The 24,619-nt window shown below is 53.6% G+C and overlaps 1 protein-coding gene across 1 annotated transcript in view; it reads right to left on the bottom strand.

Annotated features, from left to right (window-relative positions):
- Positions 1–517: 517 nt before the first annotated feature.
- LOC145532259 (myosin-16-like) overlaps positions 518–24,619 on the bottom strand; it is a 40,725-nt gene continuing 16,623 nt past the window's right edge. The window contains 23 exon segments of the mRNA XM_081556909.1: positions 518–682; positions 1,129–1,241; positions 1,244–1,295; positions 1,651–1,778; positions 3,020–3,137; positions 3,962–4,199; positions 4,467–4,571; positions 5,180–5,238; positions 5,683–5,738; positions 5,741–5,772; positions 6,861–7,006; positions 7,208–7,294; positions 9,659–9,763; positions 10,696–10,734; positions 10,736–10,915; positions 12,482–12,649; positions 15,481–15,562; positions 17,013–17,149; positions 19,629–19,749; positions 20,876–20,993; positions 21,371–21,458; positions 22,332–22,408; positions 23,133–23,259. Of these exon segments, the coding sequence (XP_081413035.1) occupies positions 518–682; positions 1,129–1,241; positions 1,244–1,295; positions 1,651–1,778; positions 3,020–3,137; positions 3,962–4,199; positions 4,467–4,571; positions 5,180–5,238; positions 5,683–5,738; positions 5,741–5,772; positions 6,861–7,006; positions 7,208–7,294; positions 9,659–9,763; positions 10,696–10,734; positions 10,736–10,915; positions 12,482–12,649; positions 15,481–15,562; positions 17,013–17,149; positions 19,629–19,749; positions 20,876–20,993; positions 21,371–21,458; positions 22,332–22,408; positions 23,133–23,259 (2,541 nt within the window).

Below are 24,619 nucleotides of genomic sequence, written 5' to 3'. Positions count from 1 at the left end.
GCAGGACTGTGCCATGGTGACACAGGACAGTGACATGAAGACAGGGCACCTGGACCAGGGCCAGCAGACCCCAGCCAAAACTAGTCACCAAGGCACTGCGGGGCATCTGCTTCACACGGTGCCTAATCCTGGAAGCTAAGACCCAGGTAGAAGGGGCTGCAATGCCTCCCGAGTCTGGGTGGTGCAGGGAACCTCAGGAGCAACCCCCACTAAGAGTGGGGAGCTCAACAGAAGGGACCCTGTTGAGGTTTTTGCCCTGAAAGGAGGTTACATGTTAATCGTAGGAGTCATCCAGAGGCAAGCCAGTGGTTTCCTTAACTTCCTGAGAGAGCCATTATTTTAAGAGTCAGAGAATTAAGAAAAAGATTCCGCATCTTATTTTTTTGTTCCCTCCCTAAGCAAACAGTAAGAAAAGACTTAGCCTGAATCCAAGAGAAGTCGGAAAGAGCAAAGCAGAGCAGGTGAACTTGGAGCGTGGAGTCCACACCTACCAGCTATGGGCTGGGGCTGCGGCCCCTCACTCCTCAGACAGCGTCTTGGAGGAGCCCGTCTCAGGCACCTGGGTGATCTCCACGGAGGTGATGCCCTTGCTGGCCGCGCGGTGTCTGGAGCACAGCTTGCTGAGGGCGGTCTCCGCTGTGCCCACCCGCTCCTCGGCATCACCCAGCTCGTGCACCGTCTTCTGTAGCGGCCAGTGTCTGGTTGGCCTGCTCCTCCTGTGACCAAGGCACGGTGGAAAATGGGGTGTAAACCTGGCTTGTTCAGGTTAAATGTACATTGTTTTTGCTGTCATTCTGTAAGGCTCGTTAGGAGACACGGCAGTCCTGGGTCAGGGGTATGCTCCAGGTCACCACGGGCACCCGCCTTCAGCACTTTTAGCTGATGGTTTTGGGCTTTGACATCCATATTTCTAAATGAAATGTGCTCTGTGTGGTTTTAGGTGTTAGTTATTGGTACCCTGCTATGGAAGGTGTGGTTTTGGCGCTTTCTCTGGCCTCTGTTCCTCATTTCCCATCCCCTTGTCTTCCCAATGGAGCCATAGTGTCGCTTTAGTTAGAACCATACGTCCTGTAAGCCTGACCTTCATCGAGTCTTTTGGGAAGGGTGGTGGGTGCCTGGGTGACTGACGGAGTCAGCGTGGTGGGCCCAGAACTGGCAGCAAGTGACAGCAGAGTCAAATCTCTTACGTCCTGAGGGGGCCGGGAACTTGCCTCCCTGCTGCTCCTCCAGCTGCTCCTCAGCAGGTCCAGGTCGTGCTTGGTGTTGGCGAGACTCACCACGGCCGTGCTGGGGGCCTGTGGGGGCCAGACCGGCCTGTCAGAGCCCCCTGGTCTCTGTGGCACCTGGGACCATCACTTAAAGATATGTGATGTTGATCAACAATGCAGCAAGAGGCGAAAAGACATAGGAGTCTGCAACCCAAACCACCGAGGTTTAATTTTCCTTGATTTCTCCCAATTACCGTCCACAAGTATACATAATTTCTTTCATTTAATTAGCCTCATGCGCCCACACGCATGCTCTGGATTTGTAGTTAACTTTTACTCGCTGTGGAATCAGATAACTTTCATGTTCCTTCTGCATCTTCATAACACACAACTTTCTTCAAGGAGGTGGCACTGTCGCCCCCGACTTCACCCCCAAGCCAACCTTGGACTGTTCATCCAGCTACCGCTTGTAATCATCCACCGGTGACATCAGGGACGTCTTTATCTGCAGGATCTGGCTGAGCCAGCTCTGGGATTCTTCACACGCCCGGGTCAGCTCACCGCTTTCAGCTGGGCGAAAAGGAAACAGAAATGTGGAGCCAGGTCCTAAGCCTGGCTCTCGAGGAACCGAGATACGGCTACTTGGCTGGCGGAGCTGGGATGGGGAGCACGGTGACCCCCACCTCAGCTGCCCAAACTAAGTGGGCCCAGGAGGGGCGCAAGTGCCTGAGGGTCACCACCGTCCAGGTGTTGTGCGTGGGACAAGTGGCTTCAGATAACGAGGCCCCCAGCCCCTGGCAGGGCATACACAAGTTTGGAGACAACAGTGAGGTCAAGAATGTTTGTTGTGAAAAATTCATTCGTCTCAGCCCCTGAACCCACACTCCTGTCATCTGAGGACTGATTTCCAGAGCCAGAGGCCAGGAGGAGGTGCGTGCGCCAGAGGACCAGCAAGGGTTTCCAGCTCTGCCCTATTTGTCTTCAGTTTTGTGACCAAGTCACCCCAACCTCACTGTTTCACTCTTCTTATCCATCCAGTGGGGAAATTGATTTTAAAAAGTATTGAGGATTCGGGCAGTAAGGCCAAATGATGCCTCAGGTTCTCTTGTGTCAGTGCTCCAGAGCCGTGTCTCACTGGCGTGCCTAAGGAGTGTGAACCTCTCCAAGGAACTACACTTTTGCTTGACCCAACTGTTGACCCCAGTCTAGGGCCCAGGCTCTGCGAAGTTAGATGTTAACTTGCATATGGATGGGTCGCAAATCATTTTTGACCTAGAGATGTAAAGAATTTCTTCTGGTAGAAAAAACTACAAATCAAACCCAGAGGTTGCAGTATTATTGCCCTGTTGGACAGGAACCAGTTTTGCATCTAACTTGTCAGAGTTACTGAAGCGTTCCTTTCCCTACTGGCTGTGTAAACCTTGGCCCCTCAGATGCTTTTCAAAGGTGGCTCTACCATTTTTCCAGTTCCCTCATTAGTGACCCGTGTTTGCTTTATGTTTGTAGGCAGATCATGTTTTAAAATGCTTGAAAATTGTGTTATGTCAGTAGTACTGCTCTTCCTGCTGATCCCACGGAGAGATTGAGAGAATCGACATGAAAATGTTTTGAATAGTGTTCCCTGTTTTATGCTGTAAAGATGTTACTTGGAGCAAGCACTCAGCGGGCAGAAGAAAATCTCCCTGTCTCATCACAGGGGATGTGGGTTTTCCAAGGTCAGGGAGGCTCTGGGAGGGGACCCAGGTCCTCTTTCAGGTTCCTTGAGGATCCCCATTCCATCCTCAGGAAGCTGCGGGGAGGGGCGAGCTCACCCTGGAGGTGGGTCCTGATGGCGTTGATTTTCACCTGGTTCTGCTCCAGCTGTGCCACTTTCGCATCAGCCTCTGCCAGGTTGTCCTCCAGCTTTCGGATGTGGGCCTCAGCGTTCATCTGCTCAGCAAGAATGGACCCACTGGGGGAATGAGCAGGCCCAGGCCAGGCCCACCTGCTTCCCAGCTAGGCTGCCCTCTTGCAGCCTCCCAGGCCACCTGCCTCATCCTTTTAGAACACCCCTATCTCAGCAGTTCACCATTTTCTATCAACATAAACCCAGAGCCTTTGGGTTGGCACACAGCCCCTCACTTGTGGGCCCCAGCTGACCTCACCCAGTAAGAAAATGCCCCATTAAGAGCAGGAGTCTCAGATAAAACAGGCACCACGGTGGTGCCTCAGGAGTGTCTGCAGTTTGGAGACACCTGTTGGCTGGGACCTGGGCCCCTGAGGCCTCATCCCTGCTCACCTCTGGAGCCCCCCACTTTCCTGGAGCCCCTCACTTCCCTCATGTCACATGAAGACTCTTCCTGCGGCAGGTGCTGGATAAATGCACGTTGAGTGACTGACTTCATTTTCTTTCCTCCCATGTATCGCGTTTTCAGTGTGGCCGTGACTGCACTTGTCTCTCCTCCTATGTCTCCAGCTCCTCGAGGATACAGTCCTAATGTCATGATCCTAGTAGCTTACATTTATGGAGCTTTTCCTTATGACTGTTGTAACCCTAACGAGCACTGTGAGGTGGGGATTATCTTTACCCCCATTTTATGGATGGGGAAGTCGAGGCACGGTTGGGTTGTGCACATCAGCCAAGGTTATACCCCCAGCGTGTGGGGTCTGTGATGGGTCTGTCTCGGTTCCCTTCACAACATCTAGATCGCGCGTCAGGCCTGTCGGGGGGCTTGGGGGATATTATTTGAGAAGACTCTGGGGATCCCCCTCACCTTGGACTTCTGTATGGTCTCCACACTGGCCTCGATCTCGGCCTTCATGACCTGCTTGTTCTTCTCCAGCATGGACTTCACCCTCTGCAGGTTCTCCACGTGCTCGGTTAGCCCGACCATGGAGTCCGTGGGCTTCCTGCGCAACCTGGAGGCCACCGTGGCTCTCTGCAGGGCCGCCTCCTCCGGCTCCCGCCGCAGCTGCAGCAGCTCGGCCTCCCGCTTGCAGTTCTGCTCTATCCGGGGCAGAGCAGAGGCAGGGCTCGTGGGCAGGCCGGCACCAGCCCCCCTGAGGCGTTCAGTCTCAGCCCGGGTTGTACCCACTGAACGGAGCAGCCCAGAGCAAAGTGGACGGAACCAGCCCCCTCTTGCCGGTTCTCTATTATTAATTGGTTTCTCCTCTAGGTAGCCCTGGGAATTCAGCAAGAACTAACTGGTCTTTATCCCCTTGCTCATCGTCCAGTAGGCAGGCAGGAATTGGGGGTCTTGGCCCCCCGAGGATGGTACCTGAGCAGATGTGGCTCCCCCAGCCTCTTCCAACCTGTCACTTAAGTCTTCCAGGTCTTGGGACAGGTTGCTGGGTTGCTTCTCCACCCGGGGGAGGTGAATGACACTGACCCTGACTGTCCAAGAGCCCCTGTTTCCTCTAGTAAAGACTGGGATGACTGAGTGGTATCTGTGAGGCCACAGGCCTGCGCTTGCAGGGGGTCTGTCCTCTGCCCCCTCGCCCTCCACCCTCAGCAAAGGAAGCTGTCTGGGGGGGCTTAGTGCCCATCCTGCCCCCCAGCGCCACCGGGCTGAAGCTGGAGTGTGTGTGTTTGGATTCATCTCCCTGTAGGATCCCTCCCCACAAGCCTCCCTCCACCCCGGCTCGGCTCTCCCCTTCACACCTCTATACCTGCGCACGCAGGTGCTGTCTGATCCCGTTTGCCTGGAACCTCCTCCCCGCCTCGGCCTGTTGAGTTCAGTGTTCAGGTGCCCGGGCTGCTGCTGCCGCCTCCCTTTGGACCGCAGCACAGAGGGCATCGTGTGTCTTCCATCGTCGTCAGCGTGCACGTGTCGCACAGTGCGGGGCACGCAGGAGGCACTCAAGGAACTAACAAGGCCTTTCCAGCCGGAACCCTGTCCTCCTCTCTGCTGGCTTCCCGAGGAGATTCTGCGCCTGATTGGACTGTGGCTTCCCTGGGTCTTTTGACTCCAGGAAGGGTGGACGTGTTTCACTCACCTTGGCTCATTGCCCTCTCAGCCTCCAGCTCTGGCTCCAGCTCCTCGATTCACGCCTAGCAGGCAAATAAGCAGACAGAGCAATTTCTGTCTCCGGTGTGAGGTTAGAGACCTACCCACTGGCCTTGCAGGATGGAAATGAGGGACGGCAGCTTAAGCCTACGCGGGACACTGTCAAAAGCAGAAGGAAGCAGGGCACAGAGAGTGTGCGATGGCCCTGAGGCAGGAGGGAGGCTGAGGTATGCACGACACCGACACCGCCAGGGGCCAGCCTGGATGGCCTGGGCAGAGTGGGGGTGGGGTGGGGATGGTGCTGTCGAGCTAGGGAGGGAGCAGGGTTGGTTCGTGGAGGGCCCTGCGGCCACCATGAGGGCTTGGAATTGAAGCTGGCGTGAGGTGGACATGAGTCGGTCTCTGAAGACTGTGGCAGCAGCCAGGGGCTGAGGCCCAGGCCAGTGCATTTCAGGAGGGGAGGCGGGTCTCCTCTGCCCTGGACAGACCTGGTGTTCCTTTAGTTTCCCCTGAGGTGTGGAATTCAGAGACTGCCCATCCTCTCCTTAGAGTTGACAGAATTGATTTCCATATTCCTCCTGCAGGAGGAGGTTTGCCCTCCTGAGGAAAAGCTCTGAGGCTGGGCTAGTGAGCTGGCATGGGAGTGGAGGCTGGGGAGACCTTGACCTGCTGAGACCCCCTCACCCCAACCCCTGGCCTTCTCACCCTACAGATGAGTCACCCCACTGAGCCCTAGAATCTGCTCCACTGGCTTCTCCTGCACCCACCTATTCATTCACTCACTCGTGCATTTATTATTTTGCCTCTTACTTACTGAGTCCCTCCTGGTGCCAGACATCGCCTGGGATTCCAGGGACTCTTCAGTGAACGAAACGGACAGAAGTCAGTGCTCTGGTATAGCCTACAGTCTACAGACCCCAGAATCGCACAAAACATTTGTCCTTTTTAGGGAAAATGTTCCTCCAAAAACTTGCCGCCACAGGCTGTCTCCTCCTGATGCATGAGTCCCACGTGTCAGGAGCCACGTGTGAGAACTGAGGCCAGAGACCAAGCAGATGGATGGGGAGGATGGGCCAGGGTCTCCTGCTGAGAGGCAGATTTTGCTGCACACGCCCTCTGGGCAGCCAGTGGTGGTTTAGACCTGCCTTAGGCAGAATGTGCTTCAAAGACACAGAATGCAGCTTCTGCCCCACAACAGCCCTCCTTACCTGGCTCCTCTCCCTTCCCCTTGGCCTCTGACTCGGTTCTGGTTTATGCTTGGACTGTTGCAGTAGCCTCCCAGTTGTCTTCCTGCTGCCAGCTTTTCTCACCCCACCTGTCCTCCACGTTATTCCCTGGGTGACGCTGATAACATAACCCCTCCACTCCTCCTGATCTTTGACAGCTCAGTTTGTAGGCCTTTGCACAGACTCCCTCCCTCTGGGGTGGCTGCTTTGCTTGCTATCAGCCTCTTGTCCAGTGTCCATGGCCCTGTGTGAGGCTGGGAGCTCCCTGAGCACAGGGAGCACCTACCCCTTCCTCCCTAATCCTCCGTGCCGGGCACAGTGCCTGGAACAGAGTGGGTGCTGGGGAAGTGCGTTTAGTACACAAAGCCCCCAGCACAAGCACTGTCCAGGAAATGCTCAGTGTTGCTAACACTGCTACAGGCAAAATGAAGAGTGCGTACTTTTCCACCACCTCCTGGAGATCTAGCTCGGACCGCTCCATCTCATTGAGGTGGTCAGTGGTAATCTTCAGGTCACTCTCAGCTTTCCGGCGAGCCTTTTCCACTTCCGCCCAAATTTTCTTTTCCTGTTTCCAGTTATCCTCCAGCTGCGGAGACAAAAAATACAAGAGAAAGTAGAGTTGTGTGTGTGGTGAGGGAGGGGGGTGTCTGAGGCCAGAATGCAATAAAGAACCAGACTGGGCCAGGTTCCTTAGCTGTGGCATCAGAAAGACCCTCACTTCCTGGTTCCCAGAATGGACAGACCTGGCCATCAGGGTGTAGAATCAGGCCCAGGGACGGGGCATTACCTCGTGGATCTGGGTGCTGAGCTTGCTGTTGGTCTTGGTCAGGTGGTTCACCTTGTCCTCCTCAGCTTGCAGGTCATCAAGGGGTTTCTGGAAAGATACACACGTGTGTTCCATGAGGCAGGTGGGAGCAGCTGAACAGAGCTGGTTCTCGGCCATCACTTCCAGGCCGAGTTGATGATGTCAGTGATCAGTTACAGAGCACCTGCTCCTGAGTCATGCGTGCAGCCAGGGCAGACCAATCACCCGTCAGCCATAGGTGGACCCCAGGGAGCTGGGAGCTCTGGTTCTCCAAGGAGCATATAGGAAATCTGCGGGGGTGTGGCTTCTGGTTGTCATAACGTTTGGGGTCCTCACTATGTGGGTGTTTGGTTTTGCTGGATGTCTGGTTTTGCTCTGGACAATAGGTCATGAAGAATAGTTCTGCAGTCCAGCCAGACATTCATGTAAGTAAACAACTATTTATGCTTTTCTGAACCTAGAACTTAGCACCACTGCACATTTAACTCAATTATTTTTTTCATTTAGCATACACTACATTTTAAAAGAATGATCTACCATGAAAACTGAGAGAGGACTTGTTATTGAAACTTCCCTGAGAATTATTCTCTGGTTCGTAAAATCTCATCACTGGCAGCACCCACACTTGGCTGCTTGAGTCACCAACACCCCTCCAGTGCCCATCTGCAGCTGTCAGAGACGGGCTCGGGCAGGCAGCACTCTCAGATCTGCCTGAGCTTTTGCACTTTGACAGCCTCATTATTTATTATGAGGAAGGCAATGGCACCCCACTCCAGTACTCTTGCCTGGAAAATCCCATGGACGGAGGAGCCTGGTAGGCTACAGTCCATGGGGTCGCTAAGAGTCGGACACGACTGAGCGACTTCACTTTCACTTTTCCCTTTCACTTTTCCCTTTCATGTACTGGAGAAAGAAATGGCAACCCACTCCAGTATTCTTGCCTGGAGAATCCTAGGGACGGCAGAGCCTGGTGAGCTGCCGTCTGTGGGGTCGCACAGAGTCGGACACGACTGAAGCGACTTAGCATAGCATAATGTCACTCATTTCTCCATTTATATGGAAGGGCACCCAATTGATTTTCCTGAAGTTACGTATTAGTTACATTATCGTTGTCTTCAGTTCAGGATGGTAAGAGGGCCTTCCAAAATACAGTTGATCCTCATTGTCTGTGAGTTATCTATTTGCCAATTTACCTACTCGCTAAAGTTTATTTGTAATCCCCAGATCAATACTCGTGGTGCTTTTGTGGTCATTCGTGGACACGCAGAGCAGCGAAAATGTCAAGTCGCCTGAGGCGCACTTCTTCCAGCTGAGGTTGGATAAATGATGCTCTATCATCTCAGTTCAGCTCCTACTGCAAACAAGTGTCCTTTTCCTGGCCTGTTTAGTGCCAGGTTTTTTTTACATTGGTGCTTTTTTTTTGGTGATTTCACTGCTTATGATGCCACCAAGCACAGTGCCACCATGCTGCGTGGTGTTCCTGACACAAGAAGGCTCTGAAGTGCTTTGCAGAGAAAATCTGTGTGTTGGATGAGCTTTGTTCAGGCCTGAGATACAGTGACTGTTGACCATGAGTTCAGTGTCAAGGAATCAACAATATGTATTAAATATTGTGTGTTTTTCAACAGAAACACACATAAAACAAGATAATGTATAAATCAAAACCATGTATGATGTATCCATGGGTTGAGAAAAACACTGTGACCAAAGGTTTGCAGGAACCTAACCCTGTATTCCCCCGAGAGCAAAGGTTCAGGCTTTGCTAATTCAGTGACTTCACCACCTTGAATAATGAGAACTGAGCGTGTTTGTTATAAAAGGGGGTTCTGGGTTGGATATATGGAGAGTCACAGTCTAAGGGGAGGTGTTGCCGGGGGCAGCAGAGAGAGGCGCTCTGGGGACATACGTAGATTCATGATGTCAGCAAACACAGGGATGCGGGTCCACTGAATCTGGTTCCGGGCTTCAACTTGCTCCTGGAGCCTGATCTGGGCTAGGAGGTGTTCCGTGCCACTGTCGGCACTGATGGGTGGTGAGAGCTCTGTGATCTCAAGAGCTCACGTCTGTTGTGGCTGCTGCGATGAATCAAGGTTTGCTGGTGCTTTAGAACTCCAGGGCACTTCCATGGGCCCTCTTCATCCTTACGATGCTAGGAGCATTCCTCCCTGGTGCCTGGACCGTTCTGACCCACACCTGCTACCCCTTTCACTCTGAACCTGTCCTAGTTTGGGTGATAAATGACACTACAGCAAACCTGGAAGGGAGGCCGCCAGTGACCATGCCCACTTGATAGATGAAGGCACTGTGATTCAGGGAGACTCTGTAACTTCCCAGGGCCCCCAGCTGAGGGGTGGCAAAGCTGGGATTTGAACAGGGGTCTCCTGTCTCTGAGCTCCACCTGCTCCTTCAAGGGGAGAGGCAGGTGGTACCTACCTGATGCAGCTCCTCCAGCGTCCTCTTCTCCCTCCGGAGCTTGGCAATGGAGTCTCCTCGAAGGGAGAGGTCCCCAGTCAGCGTATGGACTTTGTGATCCAGGGCCTGGAGGTGGGGTGGGGACTTTAAGGCTGGGAATATCCTTGGGGGCAGGGCGGAGGGGGCACATACTCAGAGAGAGGGTCCTCAGCATGGCTGCACCCCAGGGTCACCTCAGGGCCTGAGAGATGCCAGTGCCCAACCAAGTCAGGATCTTGGGGTGAGGGGGCAGCGAGGACACCGTCAGGCCTTGGCTACTCAATGCCTGGTCCTTGGACAGCAGCCGTGGCATCGCCCTGGACTGTGTTGGGAACACAGCCCCTCGGCCGCACCAGACCTGCCGGCCCAGAGTCTGCATCTTATCAAGGTCCTGGTGGTTCGTGTGTACCTCAGTGCTGGAGACACCCCGGTCCACCTTCCCTTGCTGGGGAGGTCCCACCCATGTGAGATTGGAAGGGGGCCTGGGGCTGAGGGTCAGCCAGCCAGTACCAGGAGCCGGGGAGCTTCATGCAGGGGCAGCAACTGCTTGTTTGGGCAGAAGCTGAGCAGCTAAATGTGACTGCGCCTTACAACAGGGTTGCTTCTTCTGGGAGGGGGTGCGGATATAGTTGGTGGTGCAGAGGGATGTTCTGTGAGGGGCCCCGGGGATGCTGAGGCTGAGTGGGCCAGGCAGACACCCGGGAACCTGGGCACGAGGAGACCCAGCCAGGCCCAGGTGTCCCCACGAGGGGAGCAGCCCTTGGCCCCCTGAGTCAGCTGCTCCATCTGACATCATAGCATGGGCCGTGTGTGGCTACTGAGCCTTCGAAATGCAGCCAGGTCGACCGAGGAGCTGCCTCTGAAATTGTACTGAATTAAGTTAAAATAGCTGCATCTAGCTGGCAGCTCGGTCCTGGGCAGCACTGCAGGGCAGTTCTGGGTGTGGCTCCTGCAGGGCGAGCGGACTAGGGGTTCCCTGGCCCCGAGAGGACTAGAGTCAGGCCTGGGGGCCTCCTCACCTGCTTCTCCTTCTCCATCTTGGCCAGCATGGTCTCCCTGGCCCTCCACGTGGTCACTCAGCTCCCCCTCCAGCTTGCGCTTGTCTGCGCTCAATGAGGCTGACAGGCCCTCCTCCTCCTCCAGCCGTTCTCGTGTGTTGGAGATCTGGCTCTCCAGCCCTATATTGGCCTTCATCATCGGGGTCAGGCGCTCCTCCACGTCCAGCAGGTTCTCTTGCTCCTGGTGGAGGAAAGAGCGTTGGTCAAAGGCAGGGTCCCAGCACGTGCAGGGGACAACGACTGCAAACAGGCCTGGCACTGGTGGGCCCCAAGCAAATGTGTCCTGGGGGTTGGGCGGGGAGCCAGGCCATCTCCAAGCTCCTTGACAATGCGCGGGACCAAGCGTCATCCATGAGTGCGGTCCCCAGACCAGCAGCAGCAGCATCACCAGCAAGCCGGTTAGGATGCAACATCTCAGGCCGCACCTGTGACCTGTTCTTCTGAATCTGCATCTTAACGAGATCCCAGGTGATCAGATGCACCTCGAGGTGTTAGGAGAGTGGTCTAGGAGAAGTCCAGGCTCTGCCATCTAATCCGCTGACCCTGGGTGTGACCGTGCCTCCATCCACCCACGGGGAGGAGCCTCTCCACCCAAATAACTCCCAGGATTGTTTTAACACTTTTGTGTTAACAATCTGGTTCCGTTCTCCGAAGTTCATCCTTACAACAGTGCTGAGAAGCAAGCCAGGCAGATATTGAGAGAACCGACATGCAGAGGTGGGTGGAGTTGTCAGAAGACATACAGGCAGTAAATGGGGGTGTCCCCTGGGGTCTCCCTGAGATGAGGTCAGTGGCCATGTAGGTGGAAGACCAGATCAGCTAGATGACTTTTAGTTTGTGGTATAAATTTACTGAAATTCAGTTCTTTGCAAAATAAGGGAAAGGGTCACCATGAAGGTACTTCTATAAGTGGAAGATCCTTTTATCCCTGTAGTCTCACTTGGTCTCAGCCTTCCAAACATCAAATGAAGGTCCCAGCTGGAGCAACTTCTCTGGATTGTGGAGAGGCTGTGGAGAGGCTGTGGAGGAACAATGTTAGAGACAGCTTAGGAAAAGTGGGTGGATGATGCAAGTGCTGACACCATGCTGGCCAAGGAGACACGGCCGTGACAGCAGGGAGGGTCGAGATGGCACTGGGCCCCTCCCAGTCAAGGGTCTTCTACTGATCAACTTGGGACCGTGATCAAGTCTCCAAAGTTCAGTCAAGTGGACTTTTCTACCCTGAAGATACACGTGAGAACTGGGTGTCTTAAGAGGTGGTTGTGAAGGTCAAATCAGAGAAGGACCTCTGTAAACCAGCAGGGTCATGGCAGTGAACCCACTCATCGTGTTGGGAGTCCAGCTTCCCATGGAAACTAGGTCATTTGTTCTCCCTACTGTGTTTGCACTCGATGGGCGAGGAAAAGGAGTCAGAGAAAAGAGGGCAAGTTCCCGAGGTCCTCAAGGGAGCCAGCGACGCTCCTCCCACCATCTTGTGACACCCCCACCCATGTCTGGATAATCCCCCAGACCCAGCATGTACTGTATGTGTGTGTGCCCAGCCTGCTGCTGTGGGCAAACAGGAATTTGATGGAGATTTTTGGTAGTTGGGTCAAGGGTGACATGGCAATGAAGGAAAGGTAAGACTGGGAATTCCCTATGGCCTAGATGGACATGGCTTCTTGGAAGGCGACCCTCCTTTCTCTTTCTGGGTCTGACTTGTGCCAGGGCCCCCAGCTCCTGCCACTGCGCCCAAGGCCCCACGTACTGCCTGCAGCTGGACCGTGAGGTCGTTCTCCCGGCTGAGTGTGGCTGTCTTCTCCAGTTCCTTGACCTTGCCTAGCAGCTCCTACCCCTTGGCTATGGCACTCCTCAGCTCCTCCTCCTTGACCTTCATCTCCTCCTCTTGCCGGGCCATGTTCAGGAGTGGCTTGATCTGGGCAGTGAGCAATACCATAGAGGGTTAGGGGGATGGGCTTTGCCAGGTGGCTGTAGGGGCTCTGTCTCCGATTGGCTCTCAAACCCACTTTGGCATGGAAAAAAGCTCTTGCTGCAGCTGTGTGGAGCCCCTCTCCACAGATGCCATGAAGCATCCCTAAACACCCACCAAGCAGGTCCATCCTTGCTCAGGACCAGTCCTCAGGTTGCTCTGGGAGCCGAGAGACACATTTAGGTGCAGTCTTGCTGTGCCCCATGGTTACGTCTGATCTGTAGGTTCTGTGTGCTCAGGAGTCCTGGCTGAATTCACAGCTCCGGTTTCCCTTGCCTTTCTGCCTACTGAGTCCTCTCTCTGTCGATCTTTTGTGCTGTCTTTCTGTCTCTCTCACTCTCTGTCTCTCTCCATCTCTCTCTCTTTTGCGTCTTTTGTCTTCTCCCCACCCCGACATGAAGGTCCAGCTCCCCACGTGCCCTTCCAGGTCTCCCACGATGTAGCTGGCTCACTCCTGCTCCCACTCAGCCAGCGCGTTCTGCTCTGGCCTCTGCCCCCCTCACTCCCATCTCCGTGTGGCCGGGCCGGCTTCGCCTTCATCCGGAAGCAGCAGCTCCTCTTCTGTCTGGACCTCTCTGTGGTTTGGACACATCCCTCAAGAGGGCCTGGGCGCATCCGCTCCTCTGCCTTGCTAGACCAGCAGCCCCGCCTCGCCCCTTCCCAGCTCCATCCTGCCCTCAGTGCCCTCAGAGCACCAAGCAGAGTAGGTGGGACAGGCCCTTGGAAGATTTCCTGATCAATGGATACATTTTTCTGGGATTGGATTAGGAAATGGAAATGGATGGAAATGGATTAGGGTGAAGGCATTGCCCCACTTTGAGGATTTCAGATAAACTTGTCCTCACCAGCCTGGTCTGTGGGAATCTGGGATCTTGCTGTGCGAAGTTTGCACAACTAGGTGATCGGAAGCATCACTTGCAACTAAGTAACACTTTTTATGCCGGCAAAACCTCCCCGAGAGTGTTGCTTTTTCCACTGAATCATCCTATCGGGTTAGTTAAATCGGATTAGACTTTAGTTAAGCACTAAGAATAAAGGATTTTGAGTTAATTTTAAGTGTTTACTCATTGGAACAGGAACTTGTTCTGCTGTGTTTAATTAGTGAGTTTCCCTTCCTGTTAAAGAGGCAGAAAAGTTTTCAGGTTCTGTCTCCTTGTCATCTGTGGTCCCTTATGTCCAGCTTGGAAAGAATCTTAAAGGTTGTTGGTCTGGGGCTTCCCAAAGGGTAATTCATAAACTGAGGGGGCAGGAAAGATGGATTCCACCATCACATGGTAACCTTTGGATTTTCACTGGGGGAAACTGGGGTGGAACAGGGGACAGGGGTAGAAGGGATGAAGTGGGAGATTGGGATTGACATACATAAACTATTGATGCTGTGTATAAAGTAGCTAATTAATGAGGACTTACTGAATAGCCCAGGGAACTCTATTCAGTGCTCTGTGCTGACCTAAATGGGAAGGAAATCCAAAAAAGAGTGGATATGTGTATATATACAGCTGATTCACTTTGCTGTATAGCAGAAACTAACGCAACATGGTAAAGCAACTACTCCAATAAAAATTTTTAAAGTTTTGAAAAGTAATGGTTTAATAAATGATTTAAAAGAAAATAATTTTTGAACATGAAAAAGAGCTTGTTAAATCTACAAGGGTTTTTTGTTTTGTTTTGTTTTAGGCCACGTGAGGCAGGTGAAGATCTTAGCTCCTCGACCAGAGATTGAACCCATGCCCCCTGCATTGGGAGCATGGAATTTTAACCACTGGACCACCAGGGAAGTTCCTAAATCTTCAGTTTTTATGGATAACCTGCTTGGGATGAGACAGGTAAGGATGCGAAGTTTCCTTTTAAAATAAAAATTTCAAAGTAAAACAGGGAGTTGATTTAAGGAAAGAAGGTCAGACATAGAACAGGCGGGGAAAGTACCATGATGTCCAAATTAGAGGAATTCTTGTTTAGCTCCCTCTGCAATCTCAAGCCCTCCAGCAGGCTGGCCTGTGCATGGCTACCTCTGGCCATGCAGAATCTACTATCTGCACCACCCCGCCCCCCTTTCTACTATTGTTAGAAAGTTCTTTCCTACGGGGAGGAGAAAGAAGCTTCTGCATGAGCTATGGGGGGCTCATGACCCCCAGAGATGACCTGTGGCCTGTCCACCCCTCCACGTAGCTGCCCTGAACACCCCGCCCCTCAAGACAATCCCGGCCTCTGGCCTCCTGAATGCAGCAGCCTTGCGCCCGGAGTCCAGTGGCGTGCTTCCTCATCACAGGGCCCCAGGCGGGATGCCAGGCCCCAGCATGACCCAACCCGCATGTAGTAGGTGCCCCGTGGACTCCTGCATTGGTTGAGAGTGGCCTGGTTGCTCGGGCACCTGCAGCCCCACCACCCGGCTGACTCACTCAACCTCGCTGCCTCAGAACAGCCTGGGAAAGGAGAGGTGGGAGCCCATGGTTTCCTAAAGCCGAGGACTTCATTGAAGGAGTCGAAGGTGCTTTAGCATGCCCAGGGGTGAGGCCCTGAGCGCCAGGCCCACATTTGGAGGGCGCTCTCTGCATCCTCAGAAGGTTTTATTTTGAGGGATAAGTTGAAAGTTGGGAGGACACACCATCATTTTTCTCAGGGAGGAATCAACCCGTCTGAAAGGAGGCTGCACTCTTCCTCCAAGGCACCCTCATTTCCAGGCTGGCCCTGCAGCCTCCCTAATCCCTAAGAGGCCTCCCACCCCCAAGAGGCCCCTGTGCCCAGAACCCGAGGCCCCGAGGCCCCGAGGCCCTCACCTTGTTGTAGAGCTTCCACCAGCCCCAGAAACGCAGCTGCAGGAACTTGCGTGTGTTCCTCTGGATGACCTTCAGGCCCATTCTGCAAAAAAGAATCAAGGGATGCAGGGGTTAAAATGCAGGTATGGGGGGGAGGGTGATGGGGACCAGCCTCCCCAATGGAACCAGCTCCTCTCAGACAGCTTAGGGCTGAGCTCATTTCCTCCTGCATTGCCCCTCCTTCCACTCCCTCACCTGGAGTCGTCCATTTAGTCTCCAGATCCCATCGTCTGCAGTCTCTGGAATCAGTCCTCCTGGCCCCTAACAGCTTCTTTCAACTGTCATTTAGTGGGGGGCTTCTGGACACTGAGTCCCACCATTTAGCCCCTGACTTGTGTCCCTGCCTTTGGCTGGGTCACAGGGGGCCTGCTGATGGATTTCTGGACTTCACTACTGTTATTATTTATTCGCTACTGTTTTTATTACTTATACTGTGACCACAAAGGGCCAGAGTCCGCCGCAGGGCCGCCAGAGCTTTTTTCATATTACCATGTTAGGGAGATGGCTGAAAAACACGATTCTGAGGGCAGGGATTTGGAATGAAGACTTCTGGGTTCTGATCATGACTCTCTCTGGCCCAGTACCTTAACCACCCTCTGATCTCAGTTTCCACATCTGTAAAATGGGTCGCTGGTCCTGCCACACCCCTCTCTCAGCATCATCATCTGGATCAAGTAAGGAGAAGGCTGTGAGAGTGATTTGTCGATTGTAAAGAGAAAGGTTTATATTAGATGGTCCCTGTCAGGAGTTGAACTGTGTCCCCTCCTAAAAGATACTCTGGAGTCCTGCCCCCCAGAACCTGCAACTGCGACCCTAATAGGAAATAGAGTCTTTGCTGATGGAATTACTAAGGTTAAGATGAGGTCAGACTGGAGTGCATTTGTGTATGCTACGTCGTTTCAGTCGTGTCCGACTTTGTGTGACCCCATGAACTGTAGCCCGCCAGGCTCCTCTGTCCATGGGAATCTCCGGGCAAGAATATTGGAGTGGGTTGTCATTTCATCCTCCAGGGGATCTTCCCGACCCAGGGATCAAACCTGCGTCTCTTACATGTCTTGCTTTGACAGGCAGGTTCTTTACCACTAGTGCCACCTGGGGAGCCCCCATTCTGGAGTGGGGGGGTGGCTGACCTAAGATGACTGGTGTCCTTATAGAAAGAAGGGAGACCATGTGAGGACAGAGGCAGAGACTGGAGTGGTGCAGCCTTAGGCCAAGGAGTGCCTGGGCCACCAGGACTGCAAGAGGCAGGAGAGGCTCCTCTGGAGGCCTCGGAGGGAGTCTGCCTGCCAAGACCTTAATTTCAGACTCCTGGGCTCCAGAACTGTGGGAAAATAAATTTCTGCTGAGGGTTCTTTGGGCCAGCAGAGACACTGTCACCCTCCTTCCACACTGCCCAGCGTCATTGGTGGAGCTGACCGCCGTGTGTGTGGAGGGGTTCCCAGCTGCTGCATGTGAATGGTGAGGCTTCAGTGGGCCCACCCCCTTGGTGCTACCTTCGTTCCAGCATCTTCTTGAATTTGACCCTCATGAGGAAACTGCAAAGCCAACACTGCAGCGTGGTCATGATCTTGGCCAGGCATTCATCCCTCATGTCCTCGAGCCTGGCCAGGATGCCTGCTCAGAAGAACACCTGGGGGAAAGACACAGTGATCTGAGAATAGCCCAGCTCACCAACGCCAGATGCTTAGGGGGTGGGGGTGGGGGTGGCAGTTCAAGAGCAAAGAACGGTATTTCAGAAGGGTCCTTCAGCGTTTGGAGACCCTGGTGCTGACGTCTGAGGCCCCTGGGAAACAGCTGGCGTCAGCCTGGACACCTGCCCGGCAGAGCATGCCAGCCCAGGCATCTGTTTCCTCTTGCTCCTTGTGGACCTTCCTATGGGCTCCAGCCCAGCCTGGCACTTACTAGCTGGGTCACCTCGGACATGTCTCCTCACATCTCAGGGCCTCAGGGCCTCATCTGGGAAATGGGGGTGTTGATCCCTCCCCTAGAGGGTTACTATAAAAATGGAATAACAGGAGGGAAGCGCTTCTGTAGACTGTGAAGCTCTGAGTAAAATGTGACAGACTGTTAGGATCCTCACTGCTGTGTAAGGCGACTGCTCCGCAGTAGGACACCAAGGGGCCTTCCTTCTTTGTTGTTCAGTCGCTCAGTCGTGTCCGACTCTTTGTGACCCGATGGACTGCAGCGTGCCAGGCCTCCCTGTCCATCACCAGCTCCCAGAGCTTGCTCAGACTCATGTCCATCAAGTCTGTGATGCCATCCAACCATCCCATCCTCTGTCGTCCCCTTCTCCTCCTGCCTTCAATCTTCCCCAGCATCAGGGTCTTTTCTAATGAGTTGGCTCTTGGCATCAGGTGGCCAAATTATTAGAGCTTTAGCATCAGTCCTTCCAATGAATATTCAGGACTGATTTCCTTTAGGATTGACTGGTTTGATCTCCTTGCTGTCCAAGGGACTCTCAAGAGTCTTCTCCAGCCCCACAATTCAAAAGCATCAATTCTTCTTTACTATCTCACAAAGCAGGCTTGGGACAGTCATGGTCGCTCGGATATGGGGTTGGAGCCCCCTCAGATGAATCCTCTATGTGGTTGCTTGGATACTGAGAGGAAAAAGGTGGAAAAGGATGCTTCTTCCCCCTGCCCTCTTTCCACCAAAACCCCAAAGAGTAGCCGTCATGGGGTAGAGGCATTAGGCTTGATATTTCCAAGTTACTTGTGGTTGAGGTTTGGTCTCTGAGGAGCAGTGAGGCAAGCATGTGGCTGGTGGGGCAGAGCCCACATGAGCCAAAGTCATAGGCGGGGACACCGCATACAGGCAGAGTCATTCTGTCCCTTGTTCTGCCCCTGCTGCCAGAGCCTGCCTGGCCCCCAGGGAGTGGAGCTGTCCCCAGCAGCCCCGGGCCTTTACCGGGCCCGAGGTGCCCAGTGCAACCCTTGGACTAAGCAAGGTGCAGTCTGCCTGCCCAGAGACAGCTGTGTCAGATACAGGTGATGTCAGCCCTGGCCTCCCTGATCACAGGACTGTGGCCGGGGGGCCTGAGGCCTGCTCTGGGCCCCCTAGTTCTGTGAAATTGAGCACGTGACCTCCACAACTTCTCCAGGCTTTCCTAAGTTTCCCACGCATCAAAGGTGGGGTAGGAGAAGGAGCTAGCCTCGGAGGTTCTTTCTGCCTCAGGTATTCAGCAGTTCTGTGACCAAGTTCCCATAAGTCAATTTAGTTCAATGGTGCAAGAGGCCAAAGCTAATGGTGCTGGCAGATTTGAGAGCAGTGTTACAATCCTGCTAATACCACTGGCTACAGAGCAAGCTGCAGGAAACTAGGGGCTCTCTGTTCTGTCCACCTGCATATCCCTAAGCCTGGAACCATGCCTGGCACACAGGAGGTGCTCCATAGGTGTTGGACACACATGCAACCTGGAACTTCCTCGGGCTTCCAGCCACACCAGGCCAGCGGGGAAGCTGCACCTGCCTGCACCCCCCACGAGACCTGGACAGGCAGGCGACCCACTCAGAGCTGCTTGGTGGCCCGCTCTGAGCCTGATGCAAAGCCAGCGCCGTTCCCACATCGCCCCGGCTGTCATGTCGGGGTGCAGGCTGGTTGGGCAGCTGACGATGGACACCTCCCACCCTCAGCCTTGCCCTTCCAATCCTGACAGGGTTCTGCAGGGCCAGGAAGTGGAGCAGACACAGGCCCCGTGAGTCAGGGTTGGGCGTGCTGCTCAGTCTGAGTCAACCCCAACTCACCTGCCAGCTCAGGGCCAGAGCTCGTGGTGTGGGTGGGCTGGGCTTGGGCGCTTCACCCCCAGACCTCGCCCGTACACATACCATGGTGCCCTGGTCTAATCCAGGACCTTTATTCAGGTTTATTCCTAGAAATCTGAGGCCCATGCAGTCCTAAGAAAAGTTCTCCTGTTCACTGAGCACCGCTCTGTCTGAGCTGAGTTCTCACGCGTGCTACTCCCAATCCTGTGAGACTGGCCTTACCAGCCCCAATTTTCCAGAAGAGGAAACAGAAGCTCTCAGCAGTTTGACCCAACTGGTCCACAGCTGAGCTGGATTCACATGTCGACACCCACCTCCCTGGGACAAGGCTGAGGGGGAAGACCCTACTTTGGTGTGTCCGATCTTGTATTCATTGACATCCAGGTTGATGGACCCCAGGAGCAGCTCTGAGGCCTTCCTGTTGTTCACAAACCCCTGAGGAATCACATTGGGGTTCAGCACTTGGTACCTGTTGGGAGAGACAATGACAGTCCCCATCATCCCCAAGCTGGCAGCCCAGAAAGTCTGCCCGCACAGTCACTGTCCATCTGTGAGTTGGCCTTTGAGTCAGGTGTTAGACTTGGTTTGCAGAGGACCATGGCAGGCAGAGGGAGGGGACTTACAGGAAGACACCAAAACCTTTCCTTCCTGACCTTTTCCTTCAGGCGTGGCAGAACCACTCCTCTTCCTGATCTGCCAGCAGCCCCTTTAGTCGTTCCTCAGTTAGGGACTTCGGAGGCCTTGGACAGGATGACCTCTAGTGACCCTTCCTGCTCCATCATCTGTGACCATGTGTTCTAGCAGTTAGGGAGGGGGTCGCAGTAAAAGAACCCCTAAGATGGAGGTCTCAGTTTGGGCTCCCCCAGAAACAGAACTTGAGACAAGGATTCAAGTGCAAGAAGTTTATCTGAGAGGTGGCAGAGCTGGGGAGTGGGGCAGGGAAGCCAGCAAAAAGCATGTTATCAAGTCAGTTATCACCATAGGCATCTGGGGCTTCGCACTACCAGGCAACCCTGGTGTGCGGGACCAGATCCCTCAGCTCACAAGAGCCTTTGTGCATCTCTTACCAACCCTGCATACAGTGATGTCACATTAGTAGCTTGAAATTACCACATGGTGGGAGTATTTATACCATGGAAATCAGTATATATTACAAATCAGGGCTTCATTTTTTTTTCTTTTAAATTTTAACTTGGAGCCCTGTTGTTAAACATTTACCAACACACAGCTGTCTGACAGCCAGTATAGAAGATGCCTCAGAGTTAGCCCATCACCAGGGTTGGGGAGCTGAAGTATTTATACGCCAACTGTCCTTAGTCCTATTGGTTGAGGGCTGCTCCTGGGCCGGTGTGGGGGTCATTAATTGCTGATCATTTCAGCCTGCCAAGAGCAAAGCAGACTTTCGCAGCCAGAGACAGCCCCCAGGCAAAGAAACGCAGGTGCTGGCTACTGAAAGTTGTGTCATTGTGTACAGAAGTAGTGACAATGAGACACTGTCCATCAGGTGCCCGCAGTGCCTGCTCCAATGGGACTATCAAGAGCCAACTGTGGACACCAGGAACTGTGCTCGAGGTATTAGGAAGACTACCGCTCACCTCTGTGTGAACTCTGGGCACTGCAGCCTGTTTGGGAAGCCCTTCCTACAAATCCGGAGGCCTTCCAAGATTCCGTTGCAAGCCAGCTGGTGCATGATCAGGTGGGCGTCCTTCGCGCCTGCCAAGAGGGAGGAACAGGACAGGGAGTTACTACCCTGGGGTATCCGAGGCCACTCCTTGTCCCTCAAGGACGCTGACCTGCATATCCATGTCCTCATCTCCTCCTGTCACTGCCCAGGGGAGTCCCAGGTCCCCCACAATTTACCCAAGGACCAAAGGCTCTCCTGAGTGTGACTCTGGCTAGACAGGCCCCACTCTGCTATATAAAGTAGCAGCTAGAACATGATCTTCGGATGATCCATTGTTGGAGGTTCTTTCAATGCCCTGTTCTGCCCCAGTCAACCCCCGTGATTACAAGTGGACTTAATGTGGAGCGAACCCCAACTTCACACATCCTGAAATCTTCCAGCTGGGAGGTATGTTCCTATGAGGTACCTGATTGCTTGAACACATGAGGGACGATACAGCAGACAAAATGGGGAGAGGTGCCAGGCAGGGTGGTCATTAGCTTGTTCCACTGCTCCTGGAGGGAAAGGAAGCATTATCTTGGTGTACTCAGGAGAGGTATTTGTTTCGAGTTCAATTAATTTAACTACGATTACAATTCAATTCTTCGGTCACACCAGCCACTTCTTAGGTACTCACAAGCCATGTGTGGTTGGTGGCTATCGTACTGGGCAACATATTGGGCAGTGGCAGCCGTATTGGACAGAAGAGAACATTCCACCATCGCAGAAAGTTCTGTTAGATAGCAATGCTCTCAGAGGTCCAGGGACTTGCCCAGAGTGACAGGTTTTATAAGAAGAGGGATCCTCTGAATCCAGTGCCGGCTCTCTGTAGAATCTTGCTTCTAGAAGGAATCGCAGTGCCTGTATGGACAAATCCCTCCCCATTTTAACCCTCCCTACTAAACCCTCCTCTTCCACTTGGGTTGTGGTGGGGTGGCCCACTCTGCCAGATCCTTGTGAAGTACTGAAATCATTCTATGTGCAACATCTCCCCATTGGCTGCATTCCTGCACTTTGGAACATGTTTCCAGTAATGCCCAAACTTTGTGGAAGTTGTGACCAGCCCAGAAGACCCACTGACACAAGACCTTAGGCATTGCTATTTCCACTTGTTATGTTGGCCAAGTCCCATCATCCCCTGGGTTTCAGTCTGAAACAGTACAGTTGGACTGGACCATCTCTAAGGGATTTCCTGCCCTGTGGTCTGTGGTTCTGTGCCCTCTGCAGAAGGAAATGGACCCTTTGAATGAAAGAGGCGACCAAAGGCATAGAAACGGACTCATCCTATCCTGGGCTGCGAGTTGGCAGCCAGACCACATCTCCGGTGAAAGGGAGAGTTGGGGGTACCGGCCACCAGGCGGCCTCTGGGGCAGCACCTACCTACTTACCCTGTAGAAGCTGGAGACAGTCATGAAGGAGGACCCTTGTTTCCACTTCTTGCTTCCAGATGAGGAAGAGAGAGAAGCTTGCTTCGTGTCAGTGGCCAGCAGAGGGGCAGGCTCAGTGTCAAGGATGTGTGTTCTCTGGTTTCGAAAACGCTTGTCTGGGGACTAGCTGAGGGGGGCCCCTCACACCAGGTAAATGAGATCTCCCAGGGAGAGGGTGAACAGGCTGCCCTGTGGCATAACTATCACAAGGAGTGCCATGCGCCCTAGAGGGTCTGTGGCCCTGTGTGATTTAGGGCTGGCCTGAGGCCGCTTGCTGCCACCACTGCCTGGGGAGAGGAGCCCACAGACCATCTAGAGGAACTGCATGTTGGTGGTGAGCACACCCTCCGAGCCCAGGAATATTTGCAGTTCTTGTCCCTCTGAGTGGTGGCCCTGTTGGGTGTTCCCGTGGGGCCACCGGACCTCAACAGGGTAGGAGGTAGGGCTGGGCTTGACATTTGGCTCAGACAGGAGAGCAGGAAGCAGAAAATAAGCACAGTGCATTTGGGTGTCTGCTTCTCCGAGGCAATATTGCTCCCCTTAGAGGTGGTATGGGCCCCGCGATCGAGTCGGCTGATGCAAGCTCCCAGGATGCATCTGCATCTCTCTATTGCACTGGCATCCATAGACGATCTCAAGCAACTTGTCATTCATTATTCGTTCATTCATTCAACAGTAATTGAATACAAGAGTTTGTTTTTCTTCTTTCTTCTTCTGGTCACTAAAGGAGAAGAGACTAGACTCACGAGAGGGCAGCCATACCCGGAGCCTCCTCTTCTTTGAAGAGAAGGGCCAGGATCCCCAGGCTCGACTTTTGGAACGAGCCCACCACTGACTCATTCAGGGGGTCTTTGTTCTTTTCTATCCAGCCCGTGATGTTGTAACCCACCTGGAGGGGGGCAGATGCCAGTGGTTACATTTCAGCCCCAGGTCCACCTTTCAGACCTCACAGCCCGATCCTCAGCCCCGTCTCCCAGGGCTTCAGTCCTTGTCCCCATTTGCAGTTTGCCTGTGTAGGGCACCCCATCTCTGAGCTGTGCCCACACACCAGGACTCCCCAGTTACTCTCTGCCAGGTGTGACCTTCTCTTGCATGTCTGGCTTTGCTGGTCACCCTGAGCCTCCCCAATCCCTGTGTCTCCTACTACCCAGGATGGCTGATCTTACTTCAGGCTCAGCAATTGGCCTTGACCCATGGAATCCCGAGCCATGTGAAGAACTCCTTACAGGGGCATCTGTTCTCTCCTTGCTGAGAAGCTGAGAAGCACAGCCACCCCCACCCCCCCACATTGCCTGATGGGAAGGGGGCTCCATCCATCCAGCTCCATGGGCCCAAGTCATTGGACACACACTAATGTCTGGTTCCCATTTTGCCAGGTGGCCCCAGCTGGAGAGGCAAAGAGGAAGGTACCTTTCAGATCCTCCCCCTGAGCATGGAGAACCTAGGGATGCAGATAAGAAGCCAGCACCTTTGGGCTCTCCTTCTGCTACGTGGTGTACGACATTCATCACCTCCAGGCCCCATCTTAGAGCCTTCTTAGAAGTGCACAGGCCCCCCTTGACTTGGGATGTCCCATTGCTACAAACACGGAGCCCTCTTCATTCCATCTTAGGGGGTGAGGTGGAGCACCGCAATTCGGCCCCAAGCCCGCTCTGGGCAGCGCCACAGTCCCTTTGGCCAGTAATGGGCATCATCATGGCTGTGGAGATCATAAAAGCTCGGCTCCGATGCCCAGTCAAACAGCAGCTTTCCTGACACCTCTGTCCTAAGCCTGGCATTTCCCCGAAGCTAAACCCACAGAGGGTCAACCAATGCTGTGGCAACCAGAGGCACTGACATTGACCGCAACACTGCTTGCCTCCCCCGTCAGTTATTCAAATACACCTGAGTCCTGGCTGCACTTAATTTCCCTCTTCCCCAAGGATTAGGTTTGTCATGAGCGCAAAAGCTACTCTATCGATGTCACCTTGTTAGTTCAGGGGCCATGAACTGTCAGAGGGATGAGTCAATCAACTGGGGAATAATTGAGCTGATGGATTTTTTTATTCTTTTTGCAAGTGTTATTTCTTTTTTTTTTTGGCCATGCTGTGAGGCATGTGGGATCTCATTTCCTTAACCAGGGATTGAACTGATGCCCCCTGCAATGGAAGTTCAGTTCAGTTCAGTTCAGTCGCTCAGTCATGTCTGACCCTTTGCAACCCCATGGACTGCAGCACGCCAGGCCTCCCTGTCCATCACCAACTCCCGGA

The sequence above is a fragment of the Giraffa tippelskirchi genome, chromosome 13 (assembly GCF_054371585.1).
Source record: "Giraffa tippelskirchi isolate mGirTip1 chromosome 13, T2T-mGirTip1v1.2.pri, whole genome shotgun sequence".
NCBI classification, from domain to species: Eukaryota; Metazoa; Chordata; class Mammalia; order Artiodactyla; family Giraffidae; genus Giraffa; species Giraffa tippelskirchi.
The sequence above is the reverse complement of the archived record's forward strand: the minus strand, read 5'-3'. Positions and strand labels throughout refer to the sequence as shown.